The 20,126-nt window shown below is 44.4% G+C and overlaps 1 protein-coding gene across 2 annotated transcripts; it reads left to right on the forward strand.

The window, feature by feature from the left end:
- The first annotated feature begins 582 nt into the window (after positions 1-582).
- LOC310771334 (uncharacterized protein) lies at positions 583-18,902 on the forward strand. 2 transcript variants are annotated; one of them, XR_014552411.1, is made up of 7 exons: positions 583-650; positions 4,909-5,053; positions 9,306-9,511; positions 10,481-10,636; positions 14,040-14,259; positions 16,892-17,613; positions 17,707-18,902. XR_014552411.1 is itself a non-coding variant. In XM_083663969.1 (6 exons), exons 1-6 carry the CDS (start codon positions 600-602, stop codon positions 17,011-17,013), a joined length of 900 nt encoding a protein of 299 aa, XP_083520095.1. In that variant the 5' UTR covers positions 583-599; the 3' UTR covers positions 17,014-18,902. The 2 variants fall into 2 exon arrangements, 1 of the variants encoding a protein (XP_083520095.1); XM_083663969.1 differs by having other exon boundaries at positions 16,892-18,902.
- Positions 18,903-20,126: the final 1,224 nt, after the last annotated feature.

A 20,126-nucleotide genomic window follows, 5' to 3' on the forward strand; every position in this document is an offset into this window, starting at 1 on the left:
TTTTTTTTTCTTCTTCCCTGACGAGTCACCTTCCCTCCATGATGGTGCAGCAACTCTCACATGTCACAGTGAGCAGCACACCTGCAGCTGCGGTGAATTTGTCATATTAACCTCTTTAAACGGACTCTTGCGGCTCTTCACCAAAGAGTTTAGAAGGCAAGCGTGAAGAAATGCTTTAATTTTACAACTGCGCGGCCGCCGCCATTTTGGCCTGAAAAAGCGCCTTCTTGGCCAATGGGACAACAGCACAGATTAGAACCATGACTGACAGCGAATCAGAGGTAGTCCTCCTTCAGGCCAAAATGGCAGATTTTGCTGCACGATGATGTTGGAAAGGAACACCGTCTGCCCTGATCAAAGTAGGCTCTTTGTCTTCCTCGTCTCCTTATATGGACTCAGTGACGTCACAGAGGAAGCAGACGAGGCACGGAGGCAGGAAGTGGAGTTGTTTATGAATTTTAATGTCGTTCTCTGTGTGTCGGGTCCGCACACGCTGCTGCACGGCGGCTCAGATCAAAGGAGCGGCGGTCAGATAAAAGGCTTTCTTTGCTTGAAGGTTTTTAATTGACCGGGTCAGAGCGCCCGCGCCCGCCCGCGGGATGACGGACAGTCCGAGCAGCAGAGAGGGAGCGAGCTCAGGCTGCTACAGAGTGAGTGACACACACACACACACACACACACACACACACACACACACACACACACACACACACACACACACACACACACACACACACACACACACACACACACACACACACACACACACACACACGTAGCCTAATCATGTGTACATGGTTTATATATATTGTTTTGAATCTTGATCCAGTTCTCATAGAACACATTTCTATTTAGGCTACATTGTGCTTTAATCTGAGAGCACTTCCACACACTGGCACACTGTAGGCTATTTATTTATTTATTTATAATATTCATATATTCATACAGATAATATATTCATTTATCCAGCTCATGTGGCTGCAGGCAGAGTGATGTTGTAGCCTCCTACCGGTATGTTTATATTCTTAAAATATCCTCATATTCCTATCATTATTTGCTTATAATATATTATATTAATAAATATCAATAAATATATATATTATAATTCGATACATGACAAAAGTAGAGATGACTAAACGGTTCTGTGCGTATGCATGTATTGTTACACAGCCCTATTTATATTGTTCTTATATCCTCATATTCATACAGTTGTTAATAAAATCTTCATTATGTATATTCATATGCGGTGAATTAAGGTTGATTGGGACAATTTTTGAATTTCCGCCTTGTGGACGCTTTCTTGCCATCAATATAAAAAAAGGACCAACACATGATACATTTCTGTAGCCTAATACTGAAGCTGTTACCTAACCATCTGAGGAGGAAACAATATGACATCATATTCCAAGGAGGCGTGGCATACCTGTTTGTGTAAACTGCTCAAAAAACACATTCTTTTTTGTACCATTTGGGTGATTGGAACAAGACCTTTGGATTATTGGCACAGTGATTATTATTATTATTATTATTATTATTATTATTATTATTATTATGTTTTTAATAAAAAAAAGCCCTATCACTAATCAGGCTTTCCAATGATATAAAATACAATGCTAATTGGTATTATTAAAGGGGAGAATTAATCGACCGAAATAACGTTTCCAAACTTTTTTTGAGGAGTTTATATATCGGTGATCGGTGATAGGTCGATGATCGGTTGGGCAGATATTTCCCATAGGCGATCAGCAATCGGTGATCGGTGGCAAAAAACGTGATCGGTGCACCCTTACTACTACCAACACAAGGGTCACAGGTTCGCACCCCCGTTGTTACCTCTGGCTTGGTCAGGCATCCGGACAGACACGATCGGCTGTGTCTGCGGGCGGGAAGCCGGATTGAGGGTATGTGCCCCAGGAGGACGCTGCACTAGCGCCTCCTCTGATCGGTCAGGGCGCTGCGCTAGACCACACTGCACTCTGATCGGCCTGTTCGGGGCGGAAGGGAACTGGTGGGAAGAGTGTGATCCACACATGTGCACACAATGCGCCTCAGGCAGATGAGGAAGTCATTTGGCTGCAGGGAGGGAACCCTCTTGGCTAGTTATTGCTATGGATTTACTTGCAGTTTGTGACCAGGCCTCACGTGCGCCGCGCGCTGTGTGTTTTCATGCATTTCGTGATCAGCACTGATCACCGGTCTTCTCGGATCCAGCCGGGTAGCACACATAATGGACAGACCCGGGGCCCGTGGTGATAGAATAGGACCCGCCCCGGACCCAAGTGACCATAATAAATATGGACCCGGGCCCGGCCCCGTACGATTGTATATTGATACCGTCATGACGTGTTAAGGTTGGGCTTTGTCCAGTTTGTCCGTCTGGGCTGTGTGGCAGAGTCAGAACAGCTTTACACTGTATTTATATTTATATATTCATATAGGCCAGATAATATATTCCTCTATCAACTCTGTATTTATATTTATATATTCATATAGGCCAGATAATATATTCCTCTATCCAACTCATCTGCAGGCAGGCAGGGAGACAGGCTATAGAACCTAGTATGTATCTTTATATTCTTATAGGCTAATAGACCATCCTCATTAAAATCATTATAAAAAAAACGTATATTAATATTTATCTTTATAACTCATAGAACACCTTTGTAATTACATTGAGCTAGCTTCACTCCCAGACACTGAGCTTTAGGTTTTTTTAATGATCAACACTTCATTTGGTGTTTAACAGAAATAACAAACAGTGCACACTGACCCTTTGTTTATATTTAACTATATTGATATATTCATACAGATAATATATTCATGTATCCAGCTCTGTATTTATATATTCATGCAGATAATATATTCAGCTATATCCAGCTCATGTGGCTGCAGGCAGAGAGAGCGAGACAAAGAGCCATGATATATGCTGTAAATAAATTAAATCAAGTAAAATAACCTATATGTATCTTTATATTCTTATAATATCCTCATAATTATTATTAATAAATTACTAAAATCTTCAAATGTCTCTTTATATTCACAACACCTTTTTTATTGCTCTATTTTCCATCATGTTGAGCTCGGGTGTTTATATTTATATTCATATATTCAATTCATATAGGCTAGATAATATATTCCTTTATCCAGCTGGTGTGGCTGCAGCCAGGCAGAGACACAGGCTGTATTCCACTACAGATGAATAATACATGCCTTAAAATGTCATTTGTAATGTATTCCATTCCATTACTCAAAGTTATGTAACAGATTCTAAATACTTTGGATTACTTTTGCAATACTTCAAAATCGTCTTGCTGAGCCCATTTTGTTTGGGTCATGTGTGGGAATGTGTGCAACATGATCCTACCAAAAACGCCTTTGTATTCTTTCTTTTTTTTTTTCATAGAATGTACAGCAGTGATACTCAACTTGCGGCCCGAGCCCCCTGTGTGGCCCGCGATGGAATTGGAAAAAAAAAATATATATATATATATACGGTATATATATATATAGCCTATATATATATACATATATGTATATTTAGTTTTTTACAATGCACCTGAACGCAACATGCAAGATACCCGCTGAATAAGTGTCCAAATGTTCATGTCATTCTGGCCAATACTCCACTTTTATTATAGCATTTCAGTCTGGAATATAGAATATCTTTCAATAATCTATGATTTAGCTGCTAAATTGTCAAATACCGCCGTCTGCTCGCTACCCAGGCACTTATGTATGTACTTAACCTAACTAACTTAACCTAACTAACTATCCGGTGTGCACAACATTGTCAGACTAAACTCCGGCTGACACCCCAAAAACCTACAATCCGCTACAGAAAAATGTATATTGTTTGTTTATTAATGGGCCCTGGCCTTCTATCATTTCACAAAAGTGGCCCCCGGGCAAAGCAAGTTGAGTATCCCTGATGTACAGTAAGTCTATGTGAGAGGACTGTTCAAACCAGGCCCTCTTTGAACTCTAACTACTCTTTCTTGCTAGGCTAAACACACCACTTTTATACTCTACTACTCTTTCTTCTTTTACATTTGTGCTTTTTGAGAAATCACTTTTTTTTTAACCTTTTATAATGGGATCCTATGGAGCCAGCCTAGAGTGACTGATGTCATAATTCACTCTAGCTGTCTGGCTGCACTCTTTACTAAATTCACACATTTTAAATTTGTTGACGGTTCACACAACTTTAACACTACATATATATATATATATATTATATTATACATCAACCCCTTCAGTTACTTCTGCTCACGCCCACAGTGTCAATGTGATCAGTGTTTCCCCTAGAAAACATTTCAGGCCTGGAGGGAATTCGAAACGTACCCCGACCGCAACGGTGGGGGCCCTCGCTGGCGACGCTAAACCTTTAGCTAACCTGTTCGCATCTATGTTCGCAATGGCATCCCCAAGTATCAGCATACTATTATGGGATGCGATGCAAACAGTTTTATTATGGGATGTACGTTTCCCAGGCAACGACGACACACGTTGACACGTTTTGGAACAGTGCTGCACGCTGGCACGATGCTCCTAAAAGCAAAATGCTCATTGTTTTGAATGATTTGGGAGTAATCTTCTATCACTGTCAACACCAGTATTGTTGTATTGTAAATAATATGCCATAAAGGTTTATTGAAATTTTGGGGAGAGCAGAAAAAAAAATCTATTAAAAAAACACACACACACACACACACACACACACACACACACACACACACACACACACACACACACACTTATTTATTTATTTTTGCAATTTTCTTTCTGGCCTGGCGGGGGCGTCGTTGAATGCTAGGGGAAACACTGGTGATGTATAGTTGTTGAGATATTAACGTTTGTTCCACACCAGTGTTCCCCTCTTTAACTGCAGTTTGTCCCGGGTTCCTCCAGGCGGTGAAGCTGGAGGCGGGCGTGGCCCTGACGCCGTCGCAGGCCGCCGAGCTGACCTTCCTACGCTCGCGGGTCCGAGAGCTGGAGAGAGAGAAGGCCCAGATGGCGGCCGAGAACCAGAGGTTGAGAAACATGCTGGTGAACGGTGAGAGAAACCAAACCGCTGCTCTCTCTGTCACAGCATCGGGTTTATCTGAGGAAAATGACCAATAGCAACTTGAGAAGCGATGCTGAAACATGTCGGCTATGTCAACCTGTTCTAATAAGATAATAATAAGATAAGATATTACTTTATTGTCAGACAGAGTCCGAAATTTGTCTTGCATCCTCAGACACTTGTTTCTCATCGATACATACAACAGTGCAAAACGACAACCAACACATCCTCAAAGTGCATAGTAGACAAAACAAAAACAAGAAGACAAGAATAAGGAAAGTGGCTGCAGCGCTTCCTTAGTCCCTATCTAGAGCCTCTAGCCTGATTCAACAGTTTGACAGCCTGGGGTACAAATGTACCCCGGGCTATATGAACTAGCCTTTAAATAAAACTTTCTTAATTCTGGGAAGAGCGCCGTGGAGCCACCATCTTTGATTACTTTTGTGTTACCCTATTCTTTCAGCTTGGCTTCACCTGCATTGAACGGCGTTACCCTCCTACTGATATCCTTTGTTAGTATCTTGAGAACGTTGGACGTTTTGACCTCATGTCGAAGACGTTAGATGTATTGTGTTGCAGAGATATCTACTGAAATTAGCATGCTAGCCTTGAGCTAGCCCTGGCCCGTCCTGTCCTGTAATACCACTTCTTCCTAAAGAGGTGATACTGAGTCACTTGACCGTCTGCCCTCAGTCCAACATGAGAGGCAGAAGAAGTCCCCGGTTAGAATGGCATTCTTGAGGACACGCTGATGTCACACAAGGGGGTACGGTAGCGCAGTCGGTAGCGCTGTCGCCTCACAGTTAGAAGGTCCTGAGTTCGATTCTCGCCTGGGACACTGTGGGCGCTGTGGTTGTGTTGCCCCCGTATCTTCAGTGCCTACTGCCCAAGTGGGTTATCTCGTCGTAAGGGCCTTTCTCTCTGTGTGGAGTTTGCATGTTCTCCCCGTGCTCCCCCAGGGGGTTCCTCCGTATATAACCCCCCACTAAAAACATGCAGAAGATCAGATCGTCATCATCAGTGACGACAACATCCGAAGTTGGTCCCCGGGCGCTGTACGAGAAAGCGACCACTGCTCCTGGCCTGCCCCTCGGAGGAAAGGACATGCCTGGATGTGTTAAATGCAGAGGACACTTTTCACCGGCCACCGTCAGCATGAGTGTGTTGTGGCCGCATGCATGTATTGTGGTGTTCGTGTGACAATAAAAGACGGGCTTGTCCGTTACGAGAGGCAACTGGAACTGGGGGAAACCCACAAGTCAATGAATTCTGTGAACAAACGAGTATATCAATGACACGGACGTGGTCTGAGCTTCGGTTTTTAACTCGAATACTTTATTGGCATTTAGCAGACGCTTTTATCCAAAGCGACGTACAGAGATCATGTACAGCACAGCAATAAAACGGATAGAAAAACAGTAAAAAAAAACAGCAGCAAACAAAATGTATAGACAGTAGGGGTGTCACGATACACTCAGTTCACGATACGATACGATACACGATATTGGGTTCACGATAACGATACGATACTTTAACAATATTTTTTTGCGATCGATTTGTAAGTTGAGGGGGCATCCTCCACGCTAATTTGAGTCATTTCACCATTTTCATCCTCCGTGTCTGTAACGTCCCTCGTCTGTTCAAACAAAGCAATGAAAAGGAGAGCGAGCGTGCAATCAGATGCAGATCAGTGCCACCATGTTCAGCTTCCTTTTCTCGCGATATGAGATTTCATCTCAACGATACGTATTGTCAAGTTTTGATATCGCGATATATTGTGGGACGATATATTGTGACATCCCTAATAGACAGCAGTAATAAAAACAGATTCACAACACAATCAGATGAAACAAAATATAAAAGTGTTTAAAAACAGTGAATAGGTGGTGTATGGAGAGTTCGGTCAGGGGGGGGAATCAGATGTGATCTAAAAAGATGTGTTTTTAGTTTTCTGCGAAAAGAGGGTAATGTGGTTCTGATTGCGGGGGGGGGGGGGGTTTGTTCGACCATTTTGGTGCAAGGTGTGCGAACAGTCGTGAAGTGCAGCGATATGGTCCATTCAGCGGCGGAGGGGCGAGACGGCCTGCACTGGTGGAGGCGGGGCGGAGGGAATATTCGTGCCCGAATATGACAAAAGACCCCACTGATTCATAACAGGTCATTCATGTTATAGCAGTCTGGCCCCCTTAGTGACAAGCAAAACAACTGCGTTGCGTAGCCGTAGCAAGTAGCGACAACTCCGGAAAGTGTCCTCAAGAATAGTAAACGCAACTACGGCCGAAGCTGCCATGGAATAAACTACCACATGTATCAAATGCACCCTACTTGGCTAGGAAAGCTTGAATAATCCACTGGACCATCAAACTATGTTAGACGGCCCACATTTGTGTTTTTATTTGACTATACATCCTGGAACATGGCGCTAATGGTGCTAGCATTCTCCTTCCACATACATGGAACTTTTTTTTAAAGCCAACAGTACTGTAACAGACGACCTACATCGCTTGGTTACATGACTAACCTTACTAAGATGAGGAATAGAGATTTAGGTGATGTAGCCCAGCCTGCCAGTAGCTTTCAAACCATGCCAGGTTCATTTGAATTCTCAATCTAGCTAAAAGCAAAGACGAGTGCAGTGCATTGTTTTCCCACGGAGGAGGAGGGTGGCAGGAGGTGAAATGCTGCCCTCTATTAGTTTGGCTCATGTGGCCAAAATATTGCACTGCACCTTTAAATCGACTCTCCACTCTAGGGATGTTCATTTTGAACAATTTCCATAATCGAAAATCGGGAAAAATTAACGATCGATTATCGATAGCGCAATAATAATAATAATAATAATTATATATATATATATATATTTTTTTTTTTTACTCTGGTCTGGTAATAACGTTGCACGTTCTCGGCCAGCTATAATGGCGATGCCGCTGTGTAGTAAGAATATCAGACACTAGCGCTGTGGCCAGGTAAACAAACATGTTACATGTCAGGTTACATGATGTAAGGCAATCGGCGTCTTCCAGCTTAGCTGACAGCACAAGAGTCAAATCAACAGGCCTGAGCCAGACCGCTGGGTGCGTTTGTTTGTGTCCCCGGCGCATGCCGGTGTGAATTCCCCATGTTTAAAACAGTTTTGTTGGCACAAAGGCCCGTGCCCAGCCAGAAAACTAGAGACTATATGAAGCTCCACCTCACGTTAGTCGGCTGTGCAATGGAGTGGGGCGAGGAGGAACGAATTCCACCCAAACCTAGTCCGCAAAAAAAATAAAAAATAACGATCAATTATCGATTTTCGATAATTGATGAACATCAATGAACATCAATGAACATCTTTCCAGGGCTTTGAGATTGAGACTGTGTCCCAATACAAGTACCTGGGAATTCTGATCGATGACTCTCTCTTTTAAGCCGCACATTCACCAACTTGTTAAAAAACTCAAGTTGAAACTGGGGTTTTTCTTCAGAAACAAGGCATGTTTTTCTTTTGAGGCTAGAAAGAGGTTGGTTGCAGCCACCTTTATGTCTGTATTGGATTATGGTGACATTTTGTATATGCACGCATCTTCTCAATGCCTCCACTCGCTTGACACTGTCTATCACGGTGCACTGAGATTCATTACTAATCTGAGAGCTCTCACTCACCATTGTACCTTGTATGCTCAGGTGGGTTGGTCTGCCTTGTCCACCCGCAGACTCAACCACTAGTACACCTTTATTTACAAGGCTATCCTTGGTCTGCTCCCAGCATATTTACAGGCATACATTGATCGAAAGGAATCAGGAGGTTACCGTCTACGCACACAGGAGCTTCTGTTACTATCTGTCCCTAGAGTGCGTACCGAGCTTGGGAAAAAGGCTTTCAGGTATGCTGCGCCTTCCTCCTGGAACCAGCTACAAAACAGCCTGATTCTCAGAGAGCTGGTCTCGTTAAATGCTTTTAAATCGCTCCTGATAGATTTTGAAACGTCCAACTCTGCCTGCAGATGCTATGAATGATGTTAACTGTGCTTCCTAGTGTTTTATTTTGTTATATGTTGTCATATTTGTTATATTTGTTTGTTATATATGTCGGAACCATGTCACTGTGCTGCTGCCTGTCTTGGCCAGGACTCTCTTGTAAATGAGATTTTTAATCTCAATGATTTCCCCTTCCTGGTTAAATAAAGGTCAAATAAAAAAATAAAAAAATCCCTACTCCACTCTTTATTTGACTACATCTGTTTCTCACTCCGTTTCCCAGAGATCCCTGGGCTTCTGTCCACCATGTGGCAAACTCTGGGCCAGGCCAACCAACAGCAGTCCGTCTCCACGGCGACGGGCAGCGGCGACGAATACGTCTCGTACCCGCATCATCACCCCGCGACCACCGACCAGGACGCCGACTTCAGCCCGCCCCCACACGACCACCTGCTGGGACACGAGGACCTGAGTGCGGACATGAGCGGGGTAAGGATCATTAAAACCCAGGGGCCGGTTGCACCAAGTGGTCTTAACTATGCCTGGTTGTAACTCCTACGTCGGTCTTAGTTAAGACCAGTCTTTAGAGTGGATTTACGCCTGTTGCACCAACAGGGCTTACGTCTGGTCTTAACTACGCCGGTCGTAGCAATGCGCGTCCATGTGAATTGCCAGGGAATGCACCCTGATTGGATGATGTTGCAAAAATGTGCCTCGCGACCTGCTTTGAGCGTCACTGTGCCACTACGCTCTCTCAGCCACTACTACTGTATGTGCATCACTACACCCTCCCTCCTCCCACCCTCCCTCGCTCCGGGGGAAAAATGGCGGCGATTGAGCCAGACAGACAGTCTGAATGAAATTGAAAGTAACGTTCCCAATTCTATGTATTAATTTCTAAAAAAATTAACGGCAACATTTGGGAAGGCTAAGCCACACAACTAGTTTGTTGTAATCTAACATCATGCTTCAAAAGACGGAGAACTGGCTGTGTTACGACGATGACGGTAAGGACTCAAAAAGGTCTCCGCTGATAAGACACGGAGATCTCTGTTACAGGCAGGCGCTACGCCTCCTCCTGACCAGGCGTAACTCTTACGCCTGGGCGTAGTGAAAAGAAGGCTTAAGCCGTCTTGGTGCAACCGGCGTAGCTGTTAGGTCGTAAAGTTACGACCAACTTAGCTTAAGACCAGTGTAAGACCAGTTGGTGCAACTGGCCCCTGTTGATTACCACACGTTGAGAAACATGGTAAATACTGTCCAACAGTCTCCCAGGTGCAGGTGTGCAGCCTGCCTCTGCCTCTGAGTTTTCAATATAAAACCTGGTGGTGAAATTATTTCACTGAGTGTATCGGTGCTTTTTCCCGCATGTTAAAAATACCACGATAATACTGATGATGTGGTAACTTTGGTCACTAATACTCACGATATGAGATTTTCATACCGTTTCATCTCTAGAGCGGGGACATGTCCGAGTACGGTGCCCCACTGGGCCCGGGCGAGGAGGAGGCGGGGCCAGCGGAGGAGGCGCCGCTCTGCAGTCAGACCGACATGGAGACGCTGAGGAGGAGCTGCTCCGAGAGCCAGTGTGTCGCTGGAGACGCCAACAACCATGTAACCTATCAGAACAACCACCTAACCTATCAGAACAACCACCTAACCTATCAGAACAACCACCTAACCTATCAGAACAACCACCTAACCTATCAGACAACCACCTAACCTATCAGACAACTACCTAACCTATCAGAACAACCACTTAACCTATCAGAACAACCACCTAACCTGTCAGAACAACCACCTAACCTATCAGAACAACCACTTAACCTATCAGAACAACCACCTAACCTGTCAGAACAACCACCTAACCTATCAGAACAACCACCTAACCTATCAGACAACCACCTAACCTATCAGAACAACCACCTAACCTATCAGACAACCACCTAACCTGTCAGAACAAACACCTAACCTATCAGCACAACCACCTAACCTATCAGACAATCACCTAACCTATCAGACAACCACCTAACCTATCAGAACAACCACCTAACCTATCAGACAACCACCTAACCTATCAGACAATCACCTAACCTATCAGACAACCACCTAACCTATCAGAACAACCACCTAACCTGTCAGAACAACCACTTAACCTATCAGACAACTACCTAACCTATCAGAACAACCAGCCTAACCTATAGGAACAACTACCTAACCTATCAGAACAACCAGCCTAACCTATAGGAACAACTACCTAACCTATCAGAACAACCACCTAACCTATCAGAACAACCACCTAACCTGTCAGAACAACCAGCTAACCTATCAGAACAACCACTTAACCTATCAGACAACTACCTATCCTATCAGAACAACCAGCCTAACCTATAGGAACAACTACCTAACCTATCAGAACAACCAGCCTAACCTATAGGAACAACCACCTAACCTATCAGAACAACCATGTAACCTATCAGAACAACCACTTAACCTATCAGACAACTACCTAACCTATCAGAACAACCAGCCTAACCTATAGGAACAACTACCTAACCTATCAGAACAACCATGTAACTAGTGTTAATTTTGTCTGCTATTTTTTAAAAGTTTTGTCTTAGTTTTAGTTTTTCAAACTCATTGGAAAGATCTATTAATCTGTCATTATGGAATGGTATTAACACGTTAACTGCCAGCGACGTGTCGTTTTTTTTTTTTGACGGTGGATCCTTGATCTGGCCCTTTTGCATCTTCTATTATACTGTTAGAGCCGCCGGGCGTGTGCAATCCATTCCGCCGACCCACTGAGTGGCGACGGTGCTCAGACTATTGAGTGTTGTTTGGCCAGAAACGCACGCATTCCAGCTGAGCTCAACCGAGGACCCAGAAGCGAACGAGCCTCATTCTCATACTGTAGGCGAAAACCTTTCACACGGGCGCACGGCGGTGGGGGCTTCCACAGGTGGACTGGGTGGAAAGCACACTTTGAAGCGCGCAGCATAAGCCTAGAGTCACACAAGGCTTCGTCAAAGCTCTCAACCGAAAATCCAAGAACGGATTAAGCCACATCCACGCTCGCCGACGAGGGACCGCCAGAGAGAGGCTGCTGCTCACTGCTCAGACAGGCAGGAGAGACTGGCTTGTGACTGACAAACACGGAGACACGCCCACGGAGGGAGGAGTTGTAAGGAGAGGGGGTGCGGGTGCTGCTATGGAGGAAATTACTGTTCAGAACTATATTGTTTATGTCTGATGTCTCACTGATGCCAAAAATAAATGGTTAAAGTGACTGTTTGATATTGAATTTCACAAAACTGCGATTATCTCAGCTTTTTGTCTCAGACGCTGAAACCATGCTGTACTCAACGGCTAATATCTACATAACTACTAACTCTACAAACTAACTCTTTTAGACAGAGAAAGCACACATTCTATTAGTACTTTTGTGAACTTTGTGTTGACAAACTCCAAGCAGAAAATTATCCTTGGCTCTTGTAAAATGAGCCAGAATCCTCAAAAAAACCCTCTGGCAAAAGCTACCTACAGTAAAAAAAAAAAGGCTGGCAGTGAATGTGTTAAGGTGTGAATGTGCGTACAGACACAGATTTAACGGTTTAACTTCTTCTTATTCTCTTCTGATTGGTTCTCTTCCCTCCCTAATACTTTTGTCTAGTTTTTATTTGTTGATGAAAATGTCAATAGATTTCCCCATAGTTTTTGTCATCGCAACTTTGTTTTTATTTAGTTAATGCCTAGTCTTTATCAGTGAAAATAGGTAGTCGACGAGCATATTTCCTCATAGTTTTCGTCGACGAAATTAACACTACATGTATCAGAACAACCACCTAACCTATCAGACAACTGCCTAACCTATCAGAACAACCACCTAACCTATCAGACAACTGCCTAACCTATCAGAACAACCACCTAACCTATCAGACAACTACCTAACCTATCAGAACAACCACCTAACCTAACAGAACAACCACCAAACCTATCAGACAACTGCCTAACCTATCAGACAACTGCCTAACCTATCAAACAACTGCCTAACCTATCAGAACAACCACCTAACCTATCAGACAACCACCTAACCTATCAGAACAACCACCTAACCTATCAGAACAACCACCTAACCTATCAGACAACTGCCTAACCTATCAGACAACTACCTAACCTATCAGAACAACCACGTAACCTATCAGACAACTGCCTAACCTATCAGACAACTACCTAACCTATCAGAACAACCACGTAACCTATCAGACAACTGCCTAACCTATCAGAACAACCACCTAACCTATCAGACAACCACCTAACCTATCAGAACAACCACCTAACCTATCAGACAACCACCTAACCTATCAGAACAACCACCTAACCTATCAGAACAACCACCTAACCTATCAGACCACTACCTAACCTATCAGAACAACCACGTAACCTATCAGACAACTGCCTAACCTATCAGAACAACCACCTAACCTATCAGACAACTACCTAACCTATCAGAACAACCACGTAACCTATCAGACAACTACCTAACCTATCAGAACAACCACGTAAGCTATCAGAACAACCACCTAACCTATCAGAACAACCACCTAACCTATCAGAACAACCACGTAACCTATCAGAACAACCACGTAACCTATCAGACAACCACCTAACCTATCAGAACAACCACCTAACCTACTGTATCAGAACAACCACCTATTTATCCAATCAGGAGAGAGAACTCCACAAAGAGGATGAAGTCCACATAGTTTTCATTACCAAGTAGTCAAATCCTGAGGCTTTGGGTTGGTGTTCTGGACCGGATTATACAGTATTTTGACGGTAGTCTTTTAAAACAAGGCACAAGGGTTAAGTCTTTATTTGTAAATACATTTCAGTTGATGAGTCTGACCTCTCCTGTCTGTCTGTGTGTGTGTGTGTGTGTGTGTGTGTGTGTGTGTGTGTGTGTGTGTGTGTGTGTGTGTGTGCGTGTGCGTGTGCGTGTGCTTGTATGAGTCAGGCGGAGGTGTACCCGGGCTCTGGCGTGCTGTGTGACGTGCGCTCCTGGCACGCGGCCAATCAGGCGCCTTCTCCCACGGCGATGGCGCGCACGCTGCTGCTGGGCGTGTTTGACATGGACACCCTGATGAACAGCAACCTGAGGGGGGGGCGGAGCCGCCGGCCCGCCTTCCACCCGCAACGCAGCGCGCTCGACCCGCAAAAGATCCACGCCATCTTCAGTACGCAAACGCACCCCTTTAACCACGCCCCTTTAACCACGCCCCTTTACCTGATGCTACACCCTTTAACCTGATCTGACGGCTATTCTCTCTCTGAGGCTGCATTTACACTGCCTGGTACAAGTGACCCAATTCAGATTGATGTATTATGAACGTGTAAACAGGAGAAAAAAAAAGCTCATGGAATCAGATATTCTCAGATCTGTTTCGGGTCTCAATCATATGTGGACATTTTTTATGAATCAGTTATCTGCCAATGTGTCTGTCATCTTAACGGACAGATCAGATATTCCTTGTCATTGCAAGTCGCACATCATTGAAAAGGCGATAAACGTACACGTTTTAATGACGTATAATGTATAATGCTATAGCCAGCCTCAGACGGTGCTGCCTGTAGAGTGCAGCTGGCTAGCTAGCTGGCTAACAAGCCATGACAAGAGTCACAGAAACAAATGGAATTTGAAATGTGTCAGACGATGGTTTTGTACGCGGGAGAAAAAAAGCTACATTCAAGATCAACAGACACGAGTTGTGGCTGGTTAATTAAGTGCCAGCATTAGCATCACTAGTTAACATTAAGTAACACTCACTATCTTTGGCTATCTTCTTCAAAAAAGGCTTTTACTAAAGCAGATTGTGGGAATTACATTACCCAGCATGGAATTCAAGATAGCTCAAATGTGTTGTTCTGTTGTTCAATCTGGCTGTGCTGTCTTGGCAGCCAACTTGCTAAGCTTTAACAAGCTAATAGCAGCTATCTGAATACATAGCTAAGGTTTCAAACAGCCTTTGCTTTGACAAGCTAATAATAGCTAGCTGGATACATAGAAAACCCTGGTATAAAACATAAACTGTATAAATATCTGGATGTAGCTACCATGACGTCATCCAGTGGTTTTTGGGCTCCTGTTTTGAAGCCTGGAGGTTGGCATTTGCACCATCGCCATCTTGGTTATTTGACAGAAGTGACGTGATTTGGACGAGAAGAGCCGCAGTTTTAGCGTAACCTATGTGGGGTTTGGCGTAACCTATGTGGGATTCGAAATAACGAAGGTTATGCCAAACCCCACATAGGTTACGCTAAAACCACCACCGCAAAGCGTCCTACCTGTAGTTGGCCAGTCGGCAGGAAAGTATCGCGGGACTTTACTAGACTTGGTGACCGAGATCACGTTTGAGGCAATTTGATCCCTGGGAGACTCCAGGAAATGGCCTGGGGCGAAATATCACTCTGGTGGATGTTGAGGGATCACATTACGACGATATGTGGCGAAAACGGGAATAAAAAGAGCTATTTAGATGCAGGAAAGACAGGCTCACACTTGGCCCCAAATCAGCTCCATTTTACAACTGACTTGGACGCTATTGATCTCAAAACAACGCTAGGACGGCCAGAAACGCCGCGGACATCGCTGGGTGAGTGGCCAAATCATAATTATTGCCAGGAGATGGGTCCAGGTTCAAAAAAAACGAAAATTCTCCTTTAAGTGTTTACTGAGGTCACAAATCAAGTGAGAAGTAGCCATTTTCCCATTGACCTCCATGTAATCTAAATTATTTTGCAGCCAGTGGAGCCCACTGGTCTGGTACAAACCCTCATGTACGCATGTGGGTTGCTCCAAGAAGTGTTAAGCCAGTGTAAAGACACCTATTTGATATGGGTCACTTTTAAAAGCAGATCTAAACAGGAAGTGTAAACACAGCTATTTGATATGGGTCACTTTTAAAAGCAGATCTAAACAGGAAGTGTAAACACAGCTATTTGATATGGGTCACTTTTAAAAGCAGATCTAAACAGGAAGTGTAAACACAGCTATGGGATATGGGTCTCTTTTAAAAGCAGATCTAAACAGGCACTCACAAAAACCAGATAGGCAAAAAATCTGAACTGGGCATCAAGACCTGTAGTGTAAAGGGAGCCTTACAGTTATTCTCTCTATCCTCCACCTCTCTAACAGTTATTCTCTCCATCCTCCATCTCTCAAAGTTATTCTCTCCATCCTCCACCTCTCTAACAGTTATTCTCTCTATCCTCCACCTAACAGTTATTCTCTCCATCCTGCACCTCTCTAACAGTTATTCTCTCCATCCTCCACCTCTCTAACAGTTATTCTCTCTATCCTCCACCTAACAGTTATTCTCTCCATCCTGCACCTCTCTAACAGTTATTCTCTCCATCCTCCACCTCTCTAACAGTTATTCTCTCTATCCTCCACCTAACAGTTATTCTCTCCATCCTGCACCTCTCTAACAGTTATTCTCTCCATCCTGCACCTCTCTAACAGTTATTCTCTCTATCCTCCACCTCTCTAACAGTTATTATCTCTATCCTCCACCTAACAGTTATTCTCTCCATCCTGCACCTCTCTAACAGTTATTCTCTCCATCCTCCACCTCTCTAACAGTTATTCTCTCTATCCTCCACCTAACAGTTATTCTCTCCATCCTGCACCTCTCTAACAGTTATTCTCTCCATCCTGCACCTCTCTAACAGTTATTCTCTCTATCCTCCACCTCTCTAACAGTTATTCTCTCCATCCTCCATCTCTCAAAGTTATTCTCTCCATCCTCCACCTCTCTAACAGTTATTCTCTCTATCCTCCACCTAACAGTTATTCTCTCCATCCTCCAGATGCCACTCTGGCTCGCTTCCCTCTGGCCAGGAAAGGAGTGATCGGGACGGGAATCAACTCTAAACTGTCTGAGATCCGTTTCCGCTACAGGAGAGCCAATCGTGAGCCCCGGTTTCTGTGACGGACAGCCAGACGGCTCCGCCCCTCGCCAGACGTGGGTCATCCAATCGGAACAGAGCAGATGGGAAATGTTGGACTCTGTCGCCATAGCAACCAATCACAGCTGTCTGTCACACACACACACACACACACACACACTAGGGTGTGCATGAACTAATCGACGGGTCGGCACGTCGGAGTCACTCTCACGCGTCGATGCCTACCGGGGGACGTTGAGAAGTCCTCACGTGGTTTGAGACGTGCTTTATCGCTGCGATCGGCTAACTAACGTTACAGGGATCAGCTGGGGTGTGTTCAATTATATGGAAACGGTGTGCACAGTTTGGCAGGTTGACAGTCATGTTTCCTCGCATGATTCAACGCACCACTTCCGTTTCCGTTTAAATAAACATTTTTGCACGTGTTGTCGGGACTGAACTAAAGCCCTTATCCCCTGACAAGCGCGGTGTGTGGCCCGCCGGTGCAAGACTGAAGGAGCTGGGATGCAGAGGAGGCGGCGATGGTTAAAAGAGGAGCTATACAATATTAGCTGCTTTACTGTATATCAAAAAGTTTAGCCGACTTGTAGTCGGTGTGCGCGATGAGGAGGTGATGTGAGAGTGTTCGGGACGATGAGGAGGTGACGACGTGAGAGTGTTTGGGACGATGAGGAGGTGACGTGAGAGTGTTCGGGACGATGAGGAGGTGACGTGAGAGTGTTCGGGACGATGAAACCAGGGGGAGAGTCACTATTCACGAGCGGGGGCGGCGGCATGATTAAAGCAGTCACTATTTACGTGAACATTATGGCATGAGGGCACGTCCACACACTGTACGCCGAAGCAATGCTCAACCTAAGCTCAACCTACGCTGAACCTAAGCTCAACCTACGCTGAACCCACAGGTTTCATTTCAGCGTCCTTGTTAACCGGCGCAGCCGTTCACACCAGCCGCGCTCAAGCGATTCAGTCCTATTTTCCAGGCACGAAGTCAATGGAAGTTGTGGGCGGGTTCAAGGGGCGCCGAGGAAAAGAGAGCGCTTCTCGTGTGACCGGTTAAGCGTGAGCTCAACTTCAGTTCTGCTTATGTTAAGCGCCAGGTGTGAGCAAAGGCTAACCCTGGACACTACAGCTAAGCAACGTGTTTGCCCCCCGACATCAAAGTGTTAGCAGTTACGTCTCTGTTCATATTACTCGGCCAGAAGAGTTTTCCCAAGCCGTTTTTGTGTTTACATCCCTCCTGCGCCGCGGGCTGCGGTCATCAAGTCAGTAAACAACACTACTTTTATTTTTATTTTAATGCAGGTCTTAGTCGACGCCGACTCGACTTTATTGGTAGAAAGTTCGACTTGAAAAAATCTGGTGTCATGCAACCCCCTAACACACACACACACACACACACACACACACACACACACACACACACACACCTCTGCTGATTTGCTGCCTGATGATTGGTCTGTTGACTTTCTCTGCTTGGGCTGTGTTCCAATAGTGTTTTCTTTGCTTTCCACGCTCCTCCACTAGTCTGAAATGGTACTCTTCTGGTCTCCAAAATGGGCGTGGTCGCCTCTCCCCTTGAAGTGTGGTGCCCCCCAAAACTCTGCACACACCACACACAAACACATATGGCATCAGTAAGGTGACCCGTTAGCTGGTTGCCTTAGCGTCGGCGAGCTATCGTAGTTTCACCGCGGCAGACCCACGTCAATAACGCCGCACGTCTCATCGAGACGTAGCCTAGTGTCACAGTGCAATGGGGTTCTCTAGGTTCTCTAGGTCCTATTGGAACACGGCCCATGTCTGCTGCTGTGAAAGCTTTCTCCTCCTCCTCGATGAAGGCCCTGTTTGGATCAAACGGACACAATTTGTTAATTGTTTTTATTTGTTACTGTACGACACTAACACTGTATGTTATGTTATTTCCTGTGTTTGATGCATTAAAACAGACCGTTGGTCACTGTGTGTGTGTACTGCTGATCTGAAGTCTGCCAACCGATCACGGACTCGATCACATTAGACAACAATTAGCTTAGATCCGATTCGATTGCACGACATGTAACTTGTAGGCTAGTAAATACAAGCAGAATGCAGCAAAGAAAATCTATAAATAAGAACAGGGCAGATGAAGGAGGTTGAACAACATAATAACCTGTTGTCTTCTACTGTACATTTCCCTGCTCTCGTGTCTTAATTGTTAATTTGATAATTCAAATATTTAAACTGTTTAAAAAGGTACTGCTGTACCCAAAAGTTGCTCCAAGTCTTTCCCTGAGCAAAATCAATTTGTGGCAACAGGTCAATGGCCCAAAGAGAGGAATGGAGCACACGAAATCAACATTTAATAAGGTGCAAAGATTGACGTTTCGACGCGCACAGCGAGGAGGGAGATGCTGTGCGCGTCCAAATGTCAATCGTTGCACCTCATTGCATTTGTTTACCAGTGATTTTGTGTGCTCCAGTCCTCTGCGTTCAGCCTTTTTGAAGTGGCCCATCGAACTGTTTCCATTATTTTTGTCCTGTTTGGAGAGCACCAACCTCCCTCTGTGGAGGGGCTGAAGCACAAGAGATTCCTTCCACAAAATAAATTGGTGTTATCAGCAAATGTAACTTTACACCATACAATATTATTTATGTACTGTAGAGTACAGAGAGCTTTGGACCCGGTACGTACAGCACACAACGGAGATAGTCTGGCAAGCGTGACTACAGAGTACCGAGCCTTGCTGAACATTCCTTAGTTCAGAATAAGAATTCTTTAATTGAACATACTGGTATCTGTTCTCAAGGTTGCTTTTCACCCTGATATAAAGGAACCTCTTCAGGTTTAAAACACATTTGACAGATTTACTTTGCATTGCCATATGATAATATTATCAATATTAGTATTATTATCAATAGGGGTGTCACGATACACTCAGTTCACGATACGATACGTATCACGATACTGGGTTCACGATAACGATACGATACGATACGATTTTAACAATATTTTTTTAAACTTGAATAATGACAATATATGACTGGAAAAGTAGTATTTTATTTGAAATGCACAAATACAAAACATGCTGTTGTGGGAAATTGTTATTACAATAACAACTAGAAAAAACATGAGATTGGAGATAAGGCTTATCTT

This window comes from Poromitra crassiceps (assembly GCF_964638095.1).
Source record: "Poromitra crassiceps genome assembly, contig: HAP1_SCAFFOLD_534, whole genome shotgun sequence".
NCBI lineage: Eukaryota > Metazoa > Chordata > Actinopteri > Beryciformes > Melamphaidae > Poromitra > Poromitra crassiceps.